Here is a 22,883-nt window from a genome sequence, read left to right on the forward strand (position 1 = left end):
ACCAACACTGAGATCAGGGGCCATTTTTTTTTTTCAAAAACAACAAGTTTATTGGTGGACAAGATCAGCAAGTCATACAGCATACAAAGCATTTGAGAGTAACATGGCTATCAGAGTACAGATACAGATGTCATACAGAGCAACGATAAACATTACAGCTACATTGGTCAAACTCTCTTCAAAACCACCCCACCAACCCATCCCTCAGGACCACCAAGCAATCGTCAATACAGCCCAGGGAGCAGAACCGCCCCAGAGGCCGCACCCCGAGGCCATACAGGACAGTGTTATACCATCGGCAGTCCCGTCCCACCCCCCCCAACCCCACCACCCACCGGCCAGCTCCGCCAATAGACTGGGATCGTAGATCACACATAATTTCTAGATTTCAATTGTAAGCAGGGTGCCTACCGTACAACATTAAGCAGGCTCCACACGTGTCTGGATTGGCAAGCCACCTATCCCATATCCTATTATATTTATTGGGGCAGCCCCTATGCGCATATATGACCTTCTTCAAAGGCAGCGACAGATTCACCTCAAGTATCCACGCTCTAACTGTGAGTGGTACTGTGCGTAACCACAGCTTAGCGATCAGCTTTCTAGCACTGAACAGGGTCTCGTGCAGAAAGGCAGCATGACAGCGGTTGGTCTGAGCGTCAGGAAGAAGACCTAGTAGGCAAAGTTTGGGGTCAGCCTGTAGCGGAGAACCCATGTGGTCATGTAGAAAGCGGATAACATGCAACCAAAAGGCTTGAACGTCTGGGCAGGCCCATAGTAAATGATAAAATGTGCACGGGTGATCCCCACAACGCGGACACCCCGGGTCATATGCCGTGCGGAACTTGCTCAGTCTTAGTGGAGTGAGGTAAGCCTTGTGTATAATGTAAAGTTGGGTTAGCCGGTCAGACAGTCTAGGGGAAACCAGTCCAACATTGGTGAGGATGTCCTCCCAGTCTTCAGTGTCTAATGGGCCCACATCCACCTCCCATCTATGTTTAGCTACCTCCGCAATCCCAGTTACCGTGCGCGATCTAAGTAGGGTGTATATATTTGAAATAAGCTTGGCGGGATCCTCCCCCACTAATACCCCCACCAGGGGCATTTCTTGAGTACTGGGGAACCCGTCCACAAACTGGGCTCGGAGGGCGTGCGAGAGTTGTGCATAACAAAAAGCCATGTGCGAGGGGAGTCTAAATTCCGCTTGTAGTACTGGAAAGCTGCGGACTCCCATCGGGGAGACCACCTGGTGTAAATATAGCACCCCCCCTAGAGGCCCATTGCCGCACTCCCGGTAACGATCTGAGCTCCCCCAATTGGGGGTTATGCCACAGTGGCGTATGCGAGTGCACCCCGTCAGCCCCAACCATCTCCTGAGCGACATCCCAGACGCGCCTGTGCTGATCCAGCAGGGGCGTACCGCCCTTCCCCCTCCCACCCCGCGCACGTCCTCGAAACAGAACCTGTAGGGGAGCATGTGTAGGGTCAAGGACTTTTCCACATATCAGCGCATGATACCGGGGGCCATCCGACTTGTGCAGGTGGTGGAAATGGGACAGCTGGGCCGCAATATAATACGAACGCAGGTCAGGGAGCGCCGCCCCCCCTAAGTCCGTGGGATTTTTAAGTGTGTTCCATGCCAGTTTATGGCGGCCTGATCCCCAAACGAAAGTGTTAAGGATAGTGTCGATTGTTTTGAAGATTTTAAGGGGTATAAAAGTGGGCGAATGCCACATTTTATATAGGACCTTGGGTAAAATAATCATTTTTATGAGGTTAATTCTTCCCATTACCCCCAAAGGTAGTCTGGCCCATGTTTGGGTCTTTGCCTTGAGATATGGGAGCAGCGGTAAGATATTATGATTCACATAATCTAGAGGGTCCCTGGTAATCTGGACTCCCAAATATTGGATGGACGATACACGACGAAGAGGGAGGGAGGCCGCGTCGCAGGCGGGGGGAGACATATCTATGGGTAAGATCTGGGATTTTGACCAATTAACCCGTAGGCCAGAGTGAACCCCAAAGTCCTCAATAATCTGCAGAGCAGCCCGCAGTGACGGCCCCTCATCAGCCAGATAAAGGAGCATGTCGTCTGCGTACAAGCTTACCTTCTCGGTGATGGGACCCGACCGAAGCCCCTGGACATGAACACTAGCGCGGAGAGAGGCCGCAAGCGGCTCCACCGCCAAAGCATAAAGGAGTGGGGACAGTGGGCAGCCCTGCCTAGTCCCCCGGCCCAGGACCAAGGACTCCGACATCTGCCCGTTCACCGCCACCCTGGCCTCCGGGGAGGAGTATAGCACACTAACCCACTGAATAAAGTTCGGGCCAAACCCAAATCGTCCAAGGCATTCCCACAAATATTCCCATTCCACGGAATCGAATGCCTTGGCCGCATCCAATGCCACCACAACCCGGGCACCCGTCCCCTCATGACATGCCTGAAGATTCATGTGCAATCTGCGGACATTCATGGCCGTGTTTTTGCCCGGCATAAACCCGGTCTGATCCGGATGAATCAGAGAGAGAATATGCGGGTTCAGCCGGGATGCCAAAATTTTAGCCATGATCTTGGTGTCAACCTGGAGCAGGGAAATTGGCCTGTATGAATCAGGGAGGACGGGATCCTTCCCCGGCTTCGGAAGAACCACAATCGTCGCCTGTCGAAGGGATTCGGGAAGGGATCCGGTTTCAAATAAGAAATTGTATAGTCGGAAAAGTTCAGGGGCAAGCACCTCTAGATATGCCACATAAAAGTCCAACGGTAGACCGTCCTGCCCAGGGGCTTTAGAGGCCGCCAGAGACATAATCGCAGCCTCCACCTCCTCCTTAGTAAAGGGGAGTTCCAACTCAGCGGTCTGAGCCGCAGACAGTTGCGCAAATGGGACAGTCTGCAAAAAGGCCTGGGTCTCCTGTGCCGTGGCCGGCGCTCTGGACGTATATAGGTCTGCATAATACCGTCGAAACAGGTCTGCTACAGCTAGCGGGTCAGATGTCAGGGCAGCATTGTGGTCCAGTAGCGAGACCACCACCGGTGGCCTGGCATCAGGGGCCATTTTTACTTTATTTTCGGAGTTAAAACTTGCACATTACATTATTCTCTAACTATTGGGTCATGGATTCTCATTCAGCACACGCTTTAAAATATCCATGACCACAGCCAGCATTGTGCTGTAGAGTTGCATTATATCAGGGACTAGCTATCATGTTAAAAATGAAGGCAAAATAGATGGTGTAAAACATCAGGGAATACTTAGGGGAATGTTCTAGAGACTTAAAAAATTGAAGCTTGTAATAGTTTATTGCGCAACAGGACATGCTAAACATACAGTCATAGTGGAGTTGCTCAGACACAAAAAGGTAAAGCCACAAAACTTTGACCTCTACCCAACTGTGGACTAAAATCACTTTAAGCCCTCGTTCACATTGGAGCAATTTTTCAAGCCGATTTGACAGGTCAAATTGCATAACAAGTCGCAGCCTATTGCTGGTAATGGCGCCGTAACAATCAGTGAAAAGCCGACTTTGTGGCGCCACATCGATTTGCAAAAGTAGTTCCTGCACTATTTTTGCCAATTTCAGATGCGACTTCAATGGACATCTGTGCATGAAGCTGCACAGATGTCTTTCAAGTAGCATCTGAAATTGTGCTGACCTGCTACTTTGAAATCGTGTTACTTCAAGTGAAGTAGCACGATTTCAAAGTAGCATCAATGTGAACCAGGGCCGAAATTATGTGAAAATCGAATAAATAAATAAATGTTTAGAAATAATAATAATAAAGAAAAAAATATACATATATTATATACACATATCCACAGAAACCACAAGGGAAGATTGTTGCTGAGATGAATGATCTGGCTACAGGGTCGCTAACAGGTTTGCATTGTGTACTGTAAAACTGACTAAACGTTTACAGTCACTCAGCAATACCTCAATATGTTTTCATCCAATGATTGTATATGCATCATCTAAAAATGATGCTATGTACACTAGCAGTGTACAATATGTTATGTTTTCCTAGTGAATAACGTAAGTTAACGTTTAGAAGGTATGTTTACTTACCACTTAGAATTTGTTGCACAGCTTCATTTCCCATCTGTGCAGCTGTAAATCCTTGCAAAGAGATGATCGATGCATCTGAGCCAAAGCTTAACAGGAGACGACAGGTCTGCAGGTGCCCCGCCAAAGCAGCTCTATGCAATGCTGTCTGCCCAAGCGTGTCCAGAGCGTTCATCTGCACAGTAAACACAAACACACATTATAACAAACGCATAATAAATTCTATGAAAAATAATGTGTAATGGTGCAATCCCAAACTGAAGAACTTGTGATTTGTCACTGACAACTCTATATAAACAATTTTTATTTACATACTTTTAACCACTTTCAGACCGGACCATTTTGCTGGTAAATGACCAGAGGTCTTTTTACACTTTGGCACTGCGCTGCTTTAACTGGTAATTGCGCGGTCATGCAATGTTGTACCCAAACAAAATTTGCGTCCTTTTCTTCCCACAAATAGAGCTTTCTTTTGATGGTATTTGATTGCCTCTGCGATTTTTATTTTTTGCGATATAAACGTAAAAAGACCGCAAATTTTGAAAAAAAATGATATTTTCTACTTTTTGTTATTAGAAAAATCCAATAAACTCAATTTTAGTCATACATTTAGGCCAAAATGTATTCAGCCACATGTCTTTGGTAAAAAAAAAGTCAATAATTGTATATTTATTGGTTTGCGCAAAAGTTGTCACATCTACAAACTAAGGTACGTTTTCTGGAATTTACGCAGCTTTTAGTTTACGACTGCCTATCTCATTTCTTGAGGTGCTAAAATGGCAGGGCAGTACAAAACCCCCCCAAATGACCCCATTTTGGAAAGTAGACCCCCTAAGGAAATTGATAAGAGGCATGTTGAGCCCATTGAATATTTTATTTTTTTGCCTCAAGCGATTGAATAATGACAAAAAAAAAATTTTTTTTTTTTTTTTACACAAAGTTGTCACTAAATGATATATTGCTCACACATGCTATGGGCGTATGTGAAATGACACCCCAAAATAAATTCTGCTGCTTCTCCTGAGTACGGGGATACCACATATGTGGGACTTTTTGGGAGCCTAGCCGCGTACGGGGCCCCGAAAACCAAGCACCGCCTTCAGGCTTTCTAAGGGCGTAAATTTTTGAGTTCACTTCTCACTACCTATTACAGTTTTGAAGGCCATAAAATGCCAAGATGGCACAAAACCCCCACAAATGACCCCATTTTAGAAAGTAGACACCCCAAGCTATTTGCTGAGAGGCATGTTGAGTTCATGGAATATTTTATATTTTGCCACAAGTTGCGGGAAAATTACAAACTTTTTTTTTTTTTTTTTTTTTTTCACAAAGTTGTCACTAAATGATATATTGCTCACACATGCCATGGGCATATGTGAAATGACACCCCAAAATAAATTCTGCTGCTTCTCCTGAGTACGGGGATACCACATATGTGGGACTTTTTGGGAGCCTAGCCGCGTACGGGGCCCCGAAAACCAAGCACCGCCTTCAGGCTTTCTAAGGGCGTAAATATTTGACTTCACTCCTCACTACCTATTACAGTTTTGAAGGCCAATAAAATGCCAAGATGGCACAAAACCCCCACAAATGACCCCATTTTAGAAAGTAGACACCCCAAGCTATTTGCTGAGAGGCATGTTGAGTCCATGGAATATTTTATATTTTGCCACAAGTTGCGGGAAAATTACAAACTTTTTTTTTTTTTTTTTTTTTTTCACAAAGTTGTCACTAAATGATATATTGCTCACGCATGCCATGGGCATATGTGAAATGACACCCCAAAATAAATTCTGCTGCTTCTCCTGAGTACGGGGATACCACATATGTGGGACTTTTTGGGAGCCTAGCCGCGTACGGGGCCCCGAAAACCAAGCACCGCCTTCAGGCTTTCTAAGGGCGTTACAGTTTTGAAGGCCATAAAATGCCAAGATGGCACAAACCCCCCCCAAATGACCCCATTTTGGAAAGTAGACACCCCTAAATTTAGGGGTACACTAGTGAGACTAGGTAATAAATGGCGGGTGCCCTGAAACTATAAAAAAATAACTAACCAACCAGCGTCACCTGTAACAGTTATATGGTGATCACTGGTGAAAGGGTTAACTAGGGGGCAATCAGGGGGCTTTATGCGGTAGTATATGGGGGTCCCTGGCGCTATAAAAAGCTGCGGCGAACCTAAATACCTACTTGCCTAACTAGCGTCACCTGTGACACTAATACAGCGATCAGAAAAACGATCGCTTATTAGGCTGGGTTCACACTGGAGCGATGCGGGAACGCCACGAATGCGCGGCGGGTTCCCGCATCGCATGCCTCCCGGCGGCAGTTCACACTGCCCTATGCGAACTGCTGGGAGTGTCAGTGAAATGTTACTGACACCCCCAGATCAGTTCGCATATCGCAGTGCGATCTGCAAACTCGGATCGCATGGTGTGAACACCCATGCGATCCGATTCTGCTGCGGGCCAAAAAAAGGGTCCCGTGCGAATTTGCGGCGGGTGCGGCGGGTGTGGCGGGTGCGGCGAATGGCTGAACTCGAATCGCACAGAGATCGGATGTGATTTGCACTGCAGTGCGAATCACATCCGTTCTCAAACCGCTGCAATCTGAACCCAGCCTTAGTGACACTGGCGACGGGGGGTGATCACGGGGTTAAACCTTTATTGGGGGGGTTAGGGGGGTACCTTAGAACTAAAGGGGGCTAACCCTAACTGCCCTAACAGTTATTAGTCACAAATGACACCCGCCGGGTGATCAGGGGGTTAAACCTTTATTAGGTAATAAATGGCGGGTGCCCTGAAACTATAAAAAAATAACTAACCAACCAGCGTCACCTGTAACAGTTATATGGTGATCACTGGTGAAAGGGTTAACTAGGGGGCAATCAGGGGGCTTTATGCGGTAGTATATGGGGGTCCCTGGCGCTATAAAAAGCTGCGGCGAACCTAAATACCTACCTGCCTAACTAGCGTCACCTGGGACACTAATACGGCGATCAGAAAAATGATCGCTTATTAGGCTGGGTTCACACTGGAGCGATGCGGAAACGCCGCGAATCCGCGGCGGGTTCCCGCATCGCATGCCTCCCGGCGGCAGTTCACACTGCCCTATGCGAACTGCTGGGAGTGTCAGTGAAATGTTACTGACACCCCCAGATCAGTTCGCATATCGCAGTGCGATCTGCAAACTCGGATCGCATGGTGTGAACACCCATGCGATCCGATTCTGCTGCGGGCCAAAAAAAGGGTCCCGTGCGAATTTGCGGCGGGTGCGGCGGGTGTGGCGGGTGCGGCGGGTGCGGCGAATGGCTGAACTCGAATCGCACAGAGATCGGATGTGATTTGCACTGCAGTGCGGTGCGAATCACATTCGTTCTCATAAACCGCTGCAATGTGAACCCAGCCTTAGTGACACTGGCGACGGGGGGTGATCACGGGGTTAAACCTTTATTGGGGGGGTTAGGGGGGTACATTAGAACTAAAGGGGGCTAACTCTAACTGCCCTAACAGTTATTACAGTCACAAATGACACCAATGCAAAAAAAAAAAAAAAAAAAAAAAAAATGACATTGGTGTCACTGTGACTGGGGGGCAGGGGTAATTGGGGGGGTGATCGGGGGGTAAAGGGGGGGTGTGAGTGTGCCTGGCATGTTCTACTGTGTGTGGGATGTGTTGGTGCAACTCACTGATCCGCTCTCCTCCGTGTCGGAACGAAAAATACCGACACGGAGGAGAGAATACATCACTTCCTCTCCTGTGTTTACATTACAGGAGAGGAAGTGATGTCACCGGGGATTTCTATTCGTCGGGAGCGATCGCGAGGGGGTGGCCATGAATGAATGGCCGTCCCCTCGTCCGGGATCGCTCCCGAACGAAAACCGACCGCCGCAGGCACCGGGCGGGGGCCCGATCGGGCCCCCGACCCGCGGGAGGCAAATCACGTACATGTACGTGCTTATGCCTGCCCGTGCCATTCTGCCGACGTACATCGGCGTTAGGCGGTCGGCAAGTGGTTAAACCTGCAAGCTTAAAAAAATTTGAGTTTATGGTAAGATTTCTACAATAAAACTAAGGTTTTAACCATAATAAAAAACACATGTACAAAACCAATATGCAGGCCTGGACAAGTGCTAAAAGGGTTAAGACCCAGGACATAAAACTTAAAGGTACAAATTTTCACACATAAAATTTTCAACGTTATAGTAACTTGTCTCATAGATAAATACAAAGAGAGACTACCTTGTGCTTAGTGCAGGTTAACACAAATAACAAATTACATGTATTCAATAGTAAATAATGGGAAACTGAATACAGCAATTAAAAAAAAAAAAAAATGGTAAAAAAGGGACGCTGCACACTATACAGTTAGATGTTATTATATTATTATATAGCGCCAACAGTTTGTGCAGCGCTTTACAATATAAAGGGGGGGAGGGGGGGGGCAGTACAATTACAATAAAGTTCAATACAGAAGGGACAGGAGGGCCCTGCTCGTGGAGCTTACAATTTAAAGGGAGGTGGTACAAAAGGTAATCGCTGCGGAGGATGATGATGATTTGATGGTGGTGGCTTAGATGGGTGTGGGATAGGCTTCCCTGTATAAATGAGTTTTCAGGGATCATCTAAAGGCAAACAAGGCAGGGGCTGATCGGACATACCAGGGTAGGGACTTCCAGGAGGATGGGAGAAGCGCTAGAGAAGTCCTGGAGGCTAGCATGGGAGGAGAAGGTGATAAGGGAGCTAGAGGGCAGGAGGTCTTGCCCTGAATTTCCGACGGAAAAAGTCCGATAGAGCCCACACACGATCGGATTTTCCGACAATATAATCCGATCGGACCTTTTCTGTTGGAATTTCCGATCGTGTGTACAAGCTTTTAGTCTCCGTGTGTGCTCCCTGAATCTCTCCTCCAGTGATTTATCATTCTGAGATATAATGATTTTGCACATTCATTTTTGAGGCTAAATATTACTTATTGAAGCGCGGTGAGTGGATGGGACTACAACAAACACTATATGGTTAGAAAGACAAACAATATGGAATGGTCATGCTCGTGGTTTTCCAGAATTATCCCCTATTTTCGAGTGATGGGGGCTGGGGGATCACGAGAGCCTATGGGGGGCCCCTCCCACAGGCACTCCTCCTCGTTGCCCGTCCATTGTGGACAATTGCGGGCCCAAGCACAATATTGCTTTACAATGTCGCCCTAGGAAGGGACTGTCAGTTATTGGGGTAGGGGTACAATGGGGGGGGGGGGGGGGTCTTTTGGGATGTGTATTATGTGTCTCTATGTTTGTTACTAAAATTGTTATTTCTGGAAGATGAAAAGCTATCCTATTCCACTGACTTTAGTTTTAGAACATAGCCCCCTTGAAAATGATCACCTATAATGTTAGAGGTTTAAATAATCCCAACAAGAGACACCAGATACATCGTAAATTAAAAGGACATGCTGCCAATATAGTGATGCCTCAAGAAACTCATTTGAAATGGTCCTCTAAAATCACCCTTGGCACAAAATTCTTTCCAATTTGGTATCATGGCTATTCCCCTAATAAAAATTCAAGGGGTATAGCAACAGGGCTTGAAAGGAACACACCATTTGTACTGAATGCAGGACGACGATATTTATTCATTAAGGGATCCTTATATAATATAGATTATACTCTAATATATATTATACTCTAGTCAATGTTTACTGTCTCAATAGATGCCCATCCCTTTTCTTAAAGAGGGTCATTAATGAGTTAAGGTTTTTCAGGCGGACCTGATCAGACACTCCATTCACCTCTATGGAGCAAATGATCTCAGCTGTGGCGTGTCCGCTGACATCTTTTGCTATCCGGTCTGCCAGATCCAGATAGATGGAAACCCTATTTTACATCTGTTAGGCGGATTAGATCGGATGGAATCGGATAAAAAAAATGGACAGGCGGAACCATTTTCATTGCATCTCCCATAGAGGACAGCGGGGCTCTGACAGGTCTGTCTCAGAACAGTGAGTGGAGACGAACCTGTCATCTGCCTGCTCAGCGGAGATCATCGGATCAATCCCTGCTAAGCAGAGTCCATCAAAATGGACAAGCCCTATGTGAAAGGAGCCTTAGAGAGTTTTGGAGAAGGTAAATGGATACTAGCAGGAGATTTTAATTTTGTTTTTGATCCAGTTTTAGATACTCAACCTGTGTCACTACTATCGGAAGGAGGACAACATAGGGCAACTAAATAGAAGTTTAGTCAGTTTATATCAACGTCACTTAATAGATGCAGTCTTATATCCCAAGGGTAAAGATTTTACATACTTTTCACAAGTACATTCCTCAAACTCAAGAATAGATAGATAACAAGACCCCCAGCTTTTAGAAGGTCTGTTAAAAGTAGAAATAAAAATCAACACTCTCAGATCATGCTCTGGGACTTGTTACCATTGATCTGAAGGGCATACAGAGGATTTTGAGGTTGGACAAATACCTTTTACATAATTCCAGAATAGCAGGTGACTTAAGAGTTGGATCTGGATCTCTTCTTTAAGGAGAATAGTACAGATAATATATCCCGGGCAGTACTCTGGCAAACCCACAAGGCATTTATGAGAGGGAGATAAATAGCAAAAGGGGTTAAAAGGAAGATACCATGGAGGGCCCAAGTGCAACTCCTTCTACAGGAATTTCAAGGCCTGGAGCAAACACAAACAAATAAATGTCATATCATGGTAAAAATAGTAGAAAAACCAGAGGCGTTAAAAACTTTGATGGCACAAGATACTAAATGGGCATTAAATGGAAGGGAAAAACGACACTATGAGATGGGAAATAGACCAGCAAAACGTTTTGCAGGATTAATATGGCCAAGGAACACCGTAAGATATATACTAAATGAGGTATTAAGATCCCCCAACATTTTTTATAATCAAACAAGACTTGAACGGTTACCCTGCAGGTAGAGTTTCCTGGTTGGGCAGGATAACATGATTAAAATGGTGACCCTTCTTAAGGCTCTGTATATATGCCAGGCTCTCCCGATAAATATAATGGGGGTCTACTTTAAAACTCTCAGGTCATTGTTAAAGAGCTTTATTTGGAAACAGAGGCCCCTGTATCGATGATAAAATGCTTGTTAGACCCAAGTCAACTGGGGGGACTATTTTTACCATATTTTGGAAATTATCATAAGGCAGTTGTCCTGGCAAGAATCGTTGACTGGACACACAGTGCCCCTTTTAAAAACTGGGTGCAGCTTGAGGAAACTATAAGCAAAATACCCTTGGGCCAGACCATATGATTGCCAAGTTAATTCAGAGGCTTGTCTAATGCCACTTTCAGGCACAAACTACTTTCTGCCAGGGAGAGGAAACAAGGCATTTTTAAAATGGACAACTTCAGAGTGTCGGAGTATAAAACATGCATTGAACGTGAATGCCCTCTGTTCACTATCAGAATTAGGGGACAGGTATGGCCCTTCACCATGGGATGCCTGGAGATTTAGGCAACTCCAGAATTTTGTGGACTCTCTACTGAGACCACTGCGTTCAATCCGTGAGCTCAACCCAATGGAGAGACTCAGACTGGGGGGAATGGCTAGACATGGTATTTCCAATGTATATAGGGTGTTGATGTTCAGCCCTGGACACTGGGGCTGTAGGTCTTTTGAATGGATGGGAACATTGATTAAATCAATCTATCCCAGAAGCCCTTAAGCGTAAAGCTATAGCTTATGTACACTCTACCTCAATAGATGTGAGGCTAAAAGAAATTAACTATAAACTGTTGGTTAGGTGGTACTACGTTCCCTCAAAACGACATTAGATCAACCCAGGGCAATCATTGGAGTGCTTAAGAGAGTGCGGGTGAAGGGACACGTGCCCATATTTGGTGGCATCGCCCAATGATCCAGCTATACTGGGAGAAAATACAATCAAGACAATTCGTAATTGTGAAATTGGGCAAGACCCTTGGTAATGGTTATTTCATATGTTATCAGTGAATCGAGGAAAAAACATAAAAAGTCTATAAGCCCATTATTGTTGAATGCAGCCAAAGGTACTAATCGAAAAATACTGTAAATCAAAGAAAATACCATCTATGATGGCGTGGTCCAGGGAGGTAGATAGAACCAGATTACTGGAAGAGAAGATCCATATACAAAATGATTCCTATTAAAACATTTAGAGCTAGTGAAAACCCAAAATTCAGTATCTCAGAAAATTAGATTCTACCAATAAAATTCAACCAATAAAAAAAAAGTATTTTTAAAGCGGAGTTCCACCCATTTTTTAGTTTATTAAAAGTCAGCAGCTACAAAAAGTATAGCTGCTGACTTTTAATAAACAGACACTAACCTGTCCCACGGTCAAGCGATGAGGGCACCCGGAGCCTCGCTCCTCTCCGCGGCGCCGTCAATGCAACTGTAGGCACCTGCCCGTGACAGCTTACGGTTTAACGGCTGGGCACGCACTGTGCATGCACGAGTTGTGCTCTGCTATTGGCCAGGCAATCTGTGACACCTGTGACGTGTCCCAGAAGATCACTGGCAGGGAGGGGCTACCTAGGGAGAGAGGAAGAGTCGCCTAGGCAGCCAAAAAGAGGAAGGAGGAAGTGGGACAATAAGTCCCACTAAAAAGGTACACCCCGCCCCCCAAAAAATAGGATTTTTAAAACAGCTTACCTATAAAATCATTTTCGGGACACAGAGCCATAGTAGCTACTATGTGGGTGATGGACATTTCCACGCCCTAAGACAAAAATTCCACTCCCTATATAACCCCTCCCACTACTGGGAGCACCTCAGTTTTGTAGCAAAGCAATACATGTGTATACCAAAAGAAGGGAGGGACCTCTGTGTCCTGTGATGTACTTAAAAGAAAAGGATTTTACAGGTAAGCCGTTTTAAAAATCCTATTTTCTTATCGTACATCACGGGACACAGAGCCACAGTAGTTACTATGTGGGATGTCCCATAGCAATGCCAACTGAAGGGAGGGAGACACAACAAAAGTAAGGCACTAAGAGACTAGAGGACTTATGCTGCACCTGCAGTACACTGCGCCCTAAGGCGATATCCTCATCACCTTTTACATCTACTTTGATAGAATCTGGTAAATGTATGGACTGAAGACCAAGTTGCGGCCTTGCAGATCTCAGCCATGGAGGCTTGGTGATGCACTGCCCAGGAAGTAATAACAGCCCTGGTGGAGTGCGCTTTAATATGAAAAGGAGGATAAAAGAATGAAGGTAGAACAATATCCTGGCTTGGATAAAAACCTGATACTACCTTTGGTAAAAAGTTAAGCTGAGGACGCAATACTACCTTATCCTTGTAAACAATAAAAATATGGCTCTTTACAAGAAAGAGCAGCCAATACCTATACCCTTCTTGCAGCAGATATGGTTGGCAGAAAAAATATTTTCCTTTTCAAAAAAGGACCAAGGGAATATGTTGTATCAGCCCAAAAAAAGGCTGTTCTGTAATGTAGACAAAACTAAATTCAAGTCTCAAGGGTTCAGGTGTTACCTAACTGGAGATTAAGCCATGTTACCCCCTGAATAAAGTTATGGACCAAATAATGCGAAGCAAGTGGTTGTTGAAATAATAACGATAAGACCGAGACCTGTCCTCAGAAAGCACTCAAGGCCACTTTATGTCTCACTCCATCTGCAGAAAAAACAAGGACTCTACCTTGACTTATTTCCTGGGGTGCAGCTCCTGGTTTCACACCAGGAGACATAGATTTCCCAGACTCCATAATATATAACCATGGTAGAAAACTACCCAACATGACAGCCCACGCTTCTTCAGAGTGTGGGTCTCCATAACCAAACCGTTAAATTTAACATTTTGTAAAGTAGGATAGGATGCAAGAGAAGGTCTGGCTGTGAAGGTAGGGTCCATGGGTCCCCTACTGCCATCTCTACCATCTCTGCATACCAAGATTTCCTGGACCCCACTGGGGGTCACAAGAATGCACGACTTCCTTTCCCTGTGAAGAAGTTGTGGAAGCAGGCAGAATAGGAGGGAATGCACAAATCAGTGAGAACCGATTCCACGGGAATAGCAAGGTATCTGTTCTGCATGCTAGCGGATCCTTTGTTCAAGACACAAAGTTGTTTATTTCTTTGTTGAACCTGGACGCAAACAGATCTATGTCTGGGTTCCCCCATCCTTGACATATTGACAGGAAAATATCGTGCTGAAGGAACCATCCTCCCGGGAACTGCTGCCGACTCAAGTAGTCCACCTGCCATTTTCTATTCCTAGAATAAAGACTGCCGATAGGCAAAGTATATTGTTTTCTGCCCAAGATAGGACAAGATTCACCTTTCTTTGGGCCGCGCAAATTCTTGGGCCCCCTTGGTGATTAATATAGGCCATTACTGTGGCAAAGACGGATTGAATCCTGGCAGGACAATACCTTAAACTGAAAGTTCAGGCCCTCAGGAACGAGTGTTCTGCCTGAATTTCTAAACATGTTAATGGGCAAGACCATTTTACTATTTCCCAGGTAACTGAAGGAAGGATTTTTTTTGCAGATTTTTGGATGTTAACCATAAACTGAGGCTCCAATGCACCCAGCCCACAGTACCTGGTATTTCCAGTTGGTTTTTCATCCGGGTACTAACCAGGCCTGACCCTGCTTAGTCTCCAAGATCAGACGAGATCGGGCACTATCAGGGTGATGCGGCCATAGGCTTTGGAGTCAGGCACATTGGGAATGTAGACCTTGAATCCTTTGTTTCAAGCCAATAGGATACTGTTTTGCAGCAGTCTAGAATGAGACTGAGCATAAGAAATGGCCTCGAATGAAGCCACCTTCCAACCATCTTTCCCAACAACCTCATGCAAAGTTGAATAGGATAAAATCATCTTGCTTCGACTACCTAAATCAGATCCTTTATGGCGCTGATCTTTGCCTGGGGTATGAACACCCCTTTCTGGATGTACATATCATCAGACCCAAGTATTGTCTTCATGCTTTTAAAGAAGATTTCTCCTAGGTTGAGAATCCAACCTAGATATTCCAGGTACTCAAATGTGGTGACCATACTTTGGTCTAAGCGGGCTACTGACTGGTCTATCAAGAACAGATTGACTAGATAAACCATAATCGTTATACCTTGGACCCTCAATCTGGCTAGAAAAGGAGCCAAAACCTTTGTACTTGAGGTACAGCAGCTAGACTGGAAAGCAGACCTGCACACTGAAAATGAAGATTCTCCACTTTGAAAGTAGATATTACTAGTGAACAAGGGAATAGGCATATGGAGAAATGCATCTTTGACGGTTGACGCCAGAAATTCTCCTCCTTGTAGGATGGAGATAACAGATTGGATTGACTTCATGCAAAAAAAAAAGAGAGATTATATTCAGGAATTGAATTTTAGATCTTTGAGATCCAGAACATCCATTTGAATTTAACCAAACCCCAACCTCTGCTCTTACATGGAGGCCACATGAACCCTTTTTGCCAAAAGATGGTTCAATGCTTAAGAGAAAGATTTATTTTTCTCTGGATCCTTAGGAACGTTTTATCTGAGAAAAACAAGGAAACGGAAATTCCTGGAACTCCAGTTTGTACGTTGGAGCTATTGAGGAAGTCCCCCATTCGCCTGCAGAATCCCTTATTAAGCAAGCGGGGGCACCTCCTCATAAGGAGGCTACAGTATCTTTGTAGACCGTAGGCCGGAAGCCGTTGTAACTGGCTGGAGGCTGATGCCCCTGGTACAGAAGAAGGGGCTTTGAAATAAAAATAGACTTACTCCTTCACTTAAATGGCAAAAAGGGTATATTTCTTTTACTAGAAATCCTTTGGATATTTTATCCAAAATATCCCCAGATAGCGGTTTACACTCAGTTAAGGTTACATGAATTTGGAGCGGATCAGCAAGAATTTGTACCATCAATCTTACAGATTGTGAAAGCAGACTCTCCCGCATTTGACACCTCAGAAGAAGAGACATCAGCCTGACCACAGTTCCCTGAGGGAATTTGTTTTCTTCTGCCCCTAGCTCCTCAGTCCTAGGAAAATGGAAGAGAACCTGTTGCAGATTGACCACACTGGGATGCGATTAAAGTCGCAAAATTTTTATTTTTTTAAACCTACCATGGCTGAGGAAAAATAGTAAAATTAACAGGGGCTGCAGTGTTGAACAGTTGCAAACATTTCATGGCCCCGATGCTAACTCTGACCAGCCACCCCCTCTCAGGGGAGGATGCCATTTGTAGAGAAGGCTTTCCAGAGCTTGAGGGAGACCCTTTTAGCTCCTTTTTTGGAGGTGTTTCAACCCCCCTTCTTAACATAGCCCAATGCACAAAGCAGAGGTTCTACCAAAAGAAATGGCATCCATTGCTTGAGCAATACTCAGCCACTGCTGTCGCTATTAATGCTCAGCCTGATGCAATAGTAAATGTGCTAAAAAAAAAAAAGAAAAAGGAATGCCTATGTCGCCAAACCTCTTTCATGCCCTTCTTGCTCTTGTGTCACTCTGTAGTTTGCAGCAATGCCGCGCTAAGACCCGCCCCCCTCCTTCGCCTATGGTCCCCCTCATCTCTTTTAAAAAAAAAAGAGCTTTCCCATGTGAGCGTGGGCCTCTGACCCTATGGGATCGTACAGTGAGGGGGGAAAATGGCAAGGGGGAGCCTGGAAGCCAACAAGTAGGGCAGCACGCCGTTCGTTTGTTTTTTTTCTCCTGTTGCTTCTTCCTCGTGAAAAGGAGGAGAAAACCCCACAGGTGGGGGGCGTCTGGTTAGGAGGAAACCCCCCCTCCCCAGACTTTCTGGAGGTCTGCTGCTGGCTGGAGGAAAGGAAGCTGTTGTTCTGGACACAAAGTGAGCTCTCTGAGGAAGCGTGAGAAGGTATGGGCTCAATACAGCCCCCAGTGGTGACACGTGGACATGACAATATTCATTAAATTAAAGGAGACATTCATAAGAAAATTCAACAATTTCTTAGACACAAGTGCTATTGACCTCTAACTCTTGGGGTCAAATCCCCTGGTAAGGTAATGTTGGAACATACAGTTCACCGGTTATATTGACTATATTATTTATATATAAAAGCAATGCAACCTCTACATCAGGGGTCTCCAAACTTTCTAAACAATGGGCTGATTAACTGTCCTTCAGGCTTTAGTGGGGCCAGACTGGCCAGTGGGATTACAAAACATGGAAATAAACTATGTCCCATCATTTGCTTTGGTGGGAGCAATAGTGCCCTATTGTTGGCATCAGTGGGAGGAATGGTGCCCCATTGTTAGTATTTAGGGGAAGGAATATTGTCCCATTGTTGGTGTCTGTGGGAGGAATAGTGCCCCAACACTGGTGCCAGTGGAAGGAAAACAGTGTCCCACCATTGGTGTCAGTGGATGGAATAGTGCCCCTCAAGGGCTGGAAAAGGGCAAGCAAAGGGCCACATCTGGTCCACTGCCACAGTTTGGAGACCACTGCTCTACATTATTGCATCATTAACCCAAGTATCCTTTCCTCCAATAAGCACAACACTCATTTAAGACTCGCTTGCATCACTCCTCTCTTCATCATCAATTGAACCTCCACCTCCCTCCTCTGAAATCACCAATCTGAGCAACGATCATCTAAGCATCACTGGCTATTCTCTTCCAGGAATACAAAAAAGCAGCTTTCCTTTCCCCTTATAAAATTAGCCTTAGCACTCTTCTCTAATATCCCAACCCAAAGAGCTTCTATTTACCACTATCACTACCCAAGTCACCGCCCCTTCACATTAGTAACAAGTTCCTCACTACCTCCCAATAGGGGTGCAACGGATCAAAAAACTCACGGATTGGATCGTTCCTCGGCTCAGAGTCACGGATCGGATCATTTTTTGGATCAGCAAATAATAATTGAATTTGCAAAAACCTGTGAAAATTCCACCACCATATAGTCCCCACTGTAATATCCACAATCTCCCCCACTGTAATATTGGCTGAGAATGGCTGGGTACGGCTGAGCATGGCTGAGTATCGCAGAGTAAGGCTGGGTATCGCAGAGTATTACAGAGTATGGCTGGGCATGGCAGAGTATTGGCTGGGCATGGCAGAGTATTGGCTGGGCATGGCAGAGTATTGGCTGGCGAGGATTGCGGTACCGCCCCCGGGAGCAACACTAGACATGGCGCCATTCCGGAAGTAATGTAACCACGGATATTCAATATTCCGTCTGTGGTGAAGAATATATAAAATCTTTCACTTGAACCGATACATTTATTTATATTAACAATGGGCTGATATTATCCATTTCCAAAATAAAATACCAATTTGATACATTGTATTGGCAACACACCAGGAAGGAAATATAGGTGGAACGCAGTATCACTGCATAGATTAGAGGCGTGGAACGCACGCCAAGTGGCCATTTTTATAAACCGGAAGTGAACACCTGTGACACAGAGGGGTGGATTCCAATTGATTTTGATTGTTTTATGGTATGTATCATATATAAGGCAGTATAGCAGTAGTGGAAGTACACCCCAGATGACGTCCTAGTGGACAAAACGCGGCAGGATGACTCCACTACTGCCTATTTTTTTATTGACGTTCGTTTGAATGACTACTTAAATGTGAGTTCATTACTTTATTTTTTGTAAACTTTAATTTTAAACGGTATAAAGCTATTTTGGCTTTATCCTTCCATTTCATGCTAAATTTGGATGAATTAGGTCATTAGTATCTGGTAAGCCTACATCTTTTACGGTGATGGTATCAGCATTTCTTGTGGATGCCTTCAGATCACTTTTATTTTTCTGTTTGGGATCCCACTCTATACACAATGGACTTGTGATATGGACTTTATTTAACCACTTAATGTTTTATTTCATATGTTAAGGTTTGCATAAAAGCTTAGGTGCATTTAATGCCACAGGAGTGTCTTCATACACTTTCTTATATATATATTTTTTTCCTTTTTCTCTTGTCTATGAGAATTTGTCACGTTTTTGTCAATTTATATATAGCTACGTAGCGCTGCACTTTACATATTCCACATGGCAGAGTATTGGCGGGGTTTGGCAAAGTATTGGCGGGGTTTGGCTGGGTACTGCAGAGTATTGCAGAGTATTGGCAGGGTATTGCAAAGTATTGCAAAGTATTGGCAGGGTATAGGCAGGGTATTGGCAGAGTATTGGCAGAGTATTGGCAGAGTATAGGCAGAGTATAGGCAGGGTACTGCAGAGTATTGGCAGGGCACTGCAGGGTATTGCAGAGTATTTCAGAGTATTGGCAGGGTATTGCAGAGTATTGGCAGGATTTTGAGGGATGGCTGTGACTGCAATTGTCACAAAGCAGCGCTGTGGGCACCACAGATGCAGCCCACAGCGCTGCTTCCATCCGATCTCTCCCCTCCACTGTACAGATCTGTACACAGAGGGGAGAGAGGAACCGGCGTCATGAAGATGCTGGTTTGTTTACAAGTGATCACTGTCATTTGACGGAGCGATCACATTGGGTGTAGAAAGATGGCCGCCGCTTCGGAGCTAGGCCGAAGCCGCGGCCTTTCCTAAGGCCAAGACCGTGGAGCGCTCTGTGGAGCGTGGTGTGTGCCGATCTGAGTGGGGTGACCCGTTCGGATCACGGTTTAGTGATGATCCATTGCACCCCTACCTCCCAAATACTACGTAACCAATTTCCAACATCAATAGCTAAAGTCACAATTCCACATTTCTCAGTCTTGTGCTACTTACCCCACAGCATCACTAAGTTGCAAACAGAGCCTAAGCCCAGGTTCACACTGAGCTGTGGAAATGAAGCCGTACAATTTCACTCCTGCATGTCAGTCCCGATTTTGGCCGTGATTTCAGAGACAACTGTGCAGGTTTTTGCACCGATGTCAATGTAAATCGCAGCCCGAAACTGCAAAATGTAGTACAGAAACTACTTTTTGAAATTGGTGCAGCGCCACAGATGCGGCATTGCACCTATTAGGACGGTGCTACTGACAGCAATTGCCGCCGATTTGAAATGCGATTTGACATGTCAAATCACATGTCAAAAAGATCCAGTGTAAACCAGGGCTGAAGTAGAGTTATTCTCCACATTCTAGTTTCAAACGTTTGTTTGCCTTCAAACATGTGGCATGCTACTGCACGGGTTAATGTATGACCTCTGTCTGCAGTCTAAAAACCAGTAATTTTAAAGGAAGGAACTACATATGCCTCAAACCCTTGGTTTCTCAGTCAAGTGTTTGTGCAGGTGAGAGTTAACCAGTAATTCGATCTGACACAAGCACAGACAGGCAGAGCAATTAACAGATCACCATGCTGGAAGAAATGTGTTTTCATCACATTAGCACTCCCTCATTTGTGATGCAGCAAAATGGCAAGGCATGATCTGGAATAATAAGATGTCCGCCTCGTTAGTAAATAGAGGCAAGCTAGTTGAATGAATTCTTGGACATAGGATCAGTTATAACACTACACACTGCAGCCACCACATGTGAGTCCATCATTACAAGGTAAGGGAAACAAAACTAATACCTAGTTAAAGCAATGAAAACATTTGAAAGTGTACAATGCCTTTAGGTAGAATGTCATTTTCTGGGCCAAAGTGGAAGAGAAATAATATCTTCAAACAATGTTTTATGCCATTCATACACAGGGATACCTTGCTTTAGCTGTAATAAAAGATCAGAGAGAATTGCCTAATTGACACTCACTGAAGTGAAACATTTAAGTCCTGAAATTAACCACCCTTTTTTCCAAATTTGGTTTTTCTGCCAAGATCATCTAGGAAATTTCCAGTAGGCTTGCAAATTTCCGCCGTGAATGTGTTTTGACTCATTTGCTAACTGAAGCAAAACTAAATTTACATGGTTATTAAACCCTAATTTTCTTATAAGTAACAGTAAAGTGTATGCTAGTCTCAAGCACATTTAAATCTATTTTTAAGTCTTTTTATAGAAGCATCTGTATTTAAGAATTAGAATTTTATGAATAATTACCACTAACACTACAATCATTAAACAACAAACTAAATGACCACATCCTTCTTAGAATGTTTACAGTGGCATTAGCACACATTTCCAACTACTTTGTATCATTGAGCTAAACTTCCCAATCCTACATTCAAGATCATAATTCAATAAACAAAGCAGTCAATTTGATTTTTTTTCAATAAGTGCACTGGAATGACCTTTCTCAGAATCTACAAAACAAAAGCAGGTTAAGGATCTGCATGAAAATTTGCCAAAATCTTCTGAGGTTATAGTTAATTTATAATTTTTAACATAAATAGGGCTTTCACATCTTACTAAATGTGTATGCATAGAAATATGGCACCCGCCACTGAACTGGGGCTGTCATTGTTATCCGAGCTGAACTACTTAAGTTAGTGACTGACTTGGAACAACTACGGTATATAGTCCCTGAAAAGTCTGACCTCCCATATTTCATAGGAAAAATCTGTATGCCCATCCTGCACCTTTAATAAATAAGTCATTTTTTTAAGCCATTCCTGCATCTTATTCTGCAATGTACATTCATTATGGCAAATACAAACAGAACCAAAGCACTACAAATGAAATAAATAGGAAAACATCAGTACATTTATTTTCTACTCTACACCAGAAAAGGACCCCTAATTGTAGCAATGTTGCAACTTTTCTGTTTTTCTAAAGTATTCAAAGAGTTTAAAAACAGCACTCCACGTGAAACCCCAATACTGCACTTTGAGTGTACATTTGCTATCCAATATACATACTGTGGATAAGAGTTTTAAAATTTAAATGACTGAGTACAGTCCAGAGGTTATAAGAATATTATAGGATATTTCTGAAGGGACACAGAGCCTAGAATGGTCAAAAGCAATGGTAAACATTACATTTAGCAGAGCCTGAGCATCAGGAACTACTGCATTTATAACAATTGTTGGGGTGCCATCATCATTTCATCAGCTTCCTCAGAAAGAGTTAACACACTGGACAATTAGGTGCTGAATCTCTAACTGGAGGGTCATATGAATGGTTTCCCCGCTTTGTAGCTGCTTACCTCTTTCAGATCTAAAAAGTATAGTTCTTACTATAGTTTTTACATTTTTGATGGATTTGATCGGTGATATTAGCATTCGTAAGGTACAGAGTCACTCTGATCGGCTCTGTACATTGTGTCAGAAGGCAACTCAAGATTGTAGCTATTAATAAACGAAGAGGCTGCCCGTGCCATATTTCGGCAGTGGCATTTATAAACACCAACGTACGTGTAAACCCCTCCACCATTCTTAAACATGCAGCAGTAGTGAGGTGGTTACCAAAAAAAAAATCTTTTTATGGTGACAGTCACTCACATATAGTATAAATAACCTAAAACTATTGTACATTAAAATCAATATCACTCTTCTTAATCAAAGTATGATCCCAAAGTGTGGAAAAAATCAAATGGTTAAAACTTAAGTTTTCTTGCACATTAACTAAATAAAAACTTTGGTGCTGCTCAATAACAAATGTCCGAACTGGAAATGATGCAATTAGAATTTACATTTTAATTTTAGAAGCAGTGTGGAAAAAATGAAAGGTGGAAGCTGTAAGATAATTGATTGCTATGGGCAAAGGCATCAGCAAGACTCTATTCACTATGTTGAACAAAGCAGTATCCAGTAAGGTCCCACATATGATATGCAGCATAGAGCAAGGTTTGCCAAAAACCTATAAAATATTATTATTAAGAATTATCTATAAGTAAGTTTCATTCAAGTAAGTCATCTCTTGCCACCTTATTATTATCCCCCTTTTTTTTTTAATAACTATGAAGTTTTGTACATAGCTTGAGGAAGGAGCGTGCCTGTTTTGTTTATATGCAGTGCGCATGCTCCGAAACGT

At 44.0% G+C, this 22,883-nt stretch overlaps 1 protein-coding gene across 2 annotated transcripts in view; it reads right to left on the reverse strand.

The window, feature by feature from the left end:
* Positions 1 to 22,883, reverse strand: part of TNKS (tankyrase) — a 315,565-nt gene that overhangs the window by 80,954 nt on the left and 211,728 nt on the right. For both annotated transcript variants that reach the window (XM_077476246.1, XM_077476244.1), the window contains exon 12: positions 4,069 to 4,240. In XM_077476246.1, the coding sequence (XP_077332372.1) occupies positions 4,069 to 4,240 (172 nt within the window). The remainder of the gene's footprint in view (positions 1 to 4,068; positions 4,241 to 22,883) is intronic.

The sequence above is a fragment of the Lithobates pipiens genome, unplaced genomic scaffold, assembly GCF_037356315.1.
Source record: "Lithobates pipiens isolate NorthernLeopardFrog02 unplaced genomic scaffold, aLitPip1_a1.2 Scaffold_13, whole genome shotgun sequence".
Taxonomy (NCBI): Eukaryota; Metazoa; Chordata; class Amphibia; order Anura; family Ranidae; genus Lithobates; species Lithobates pipiens.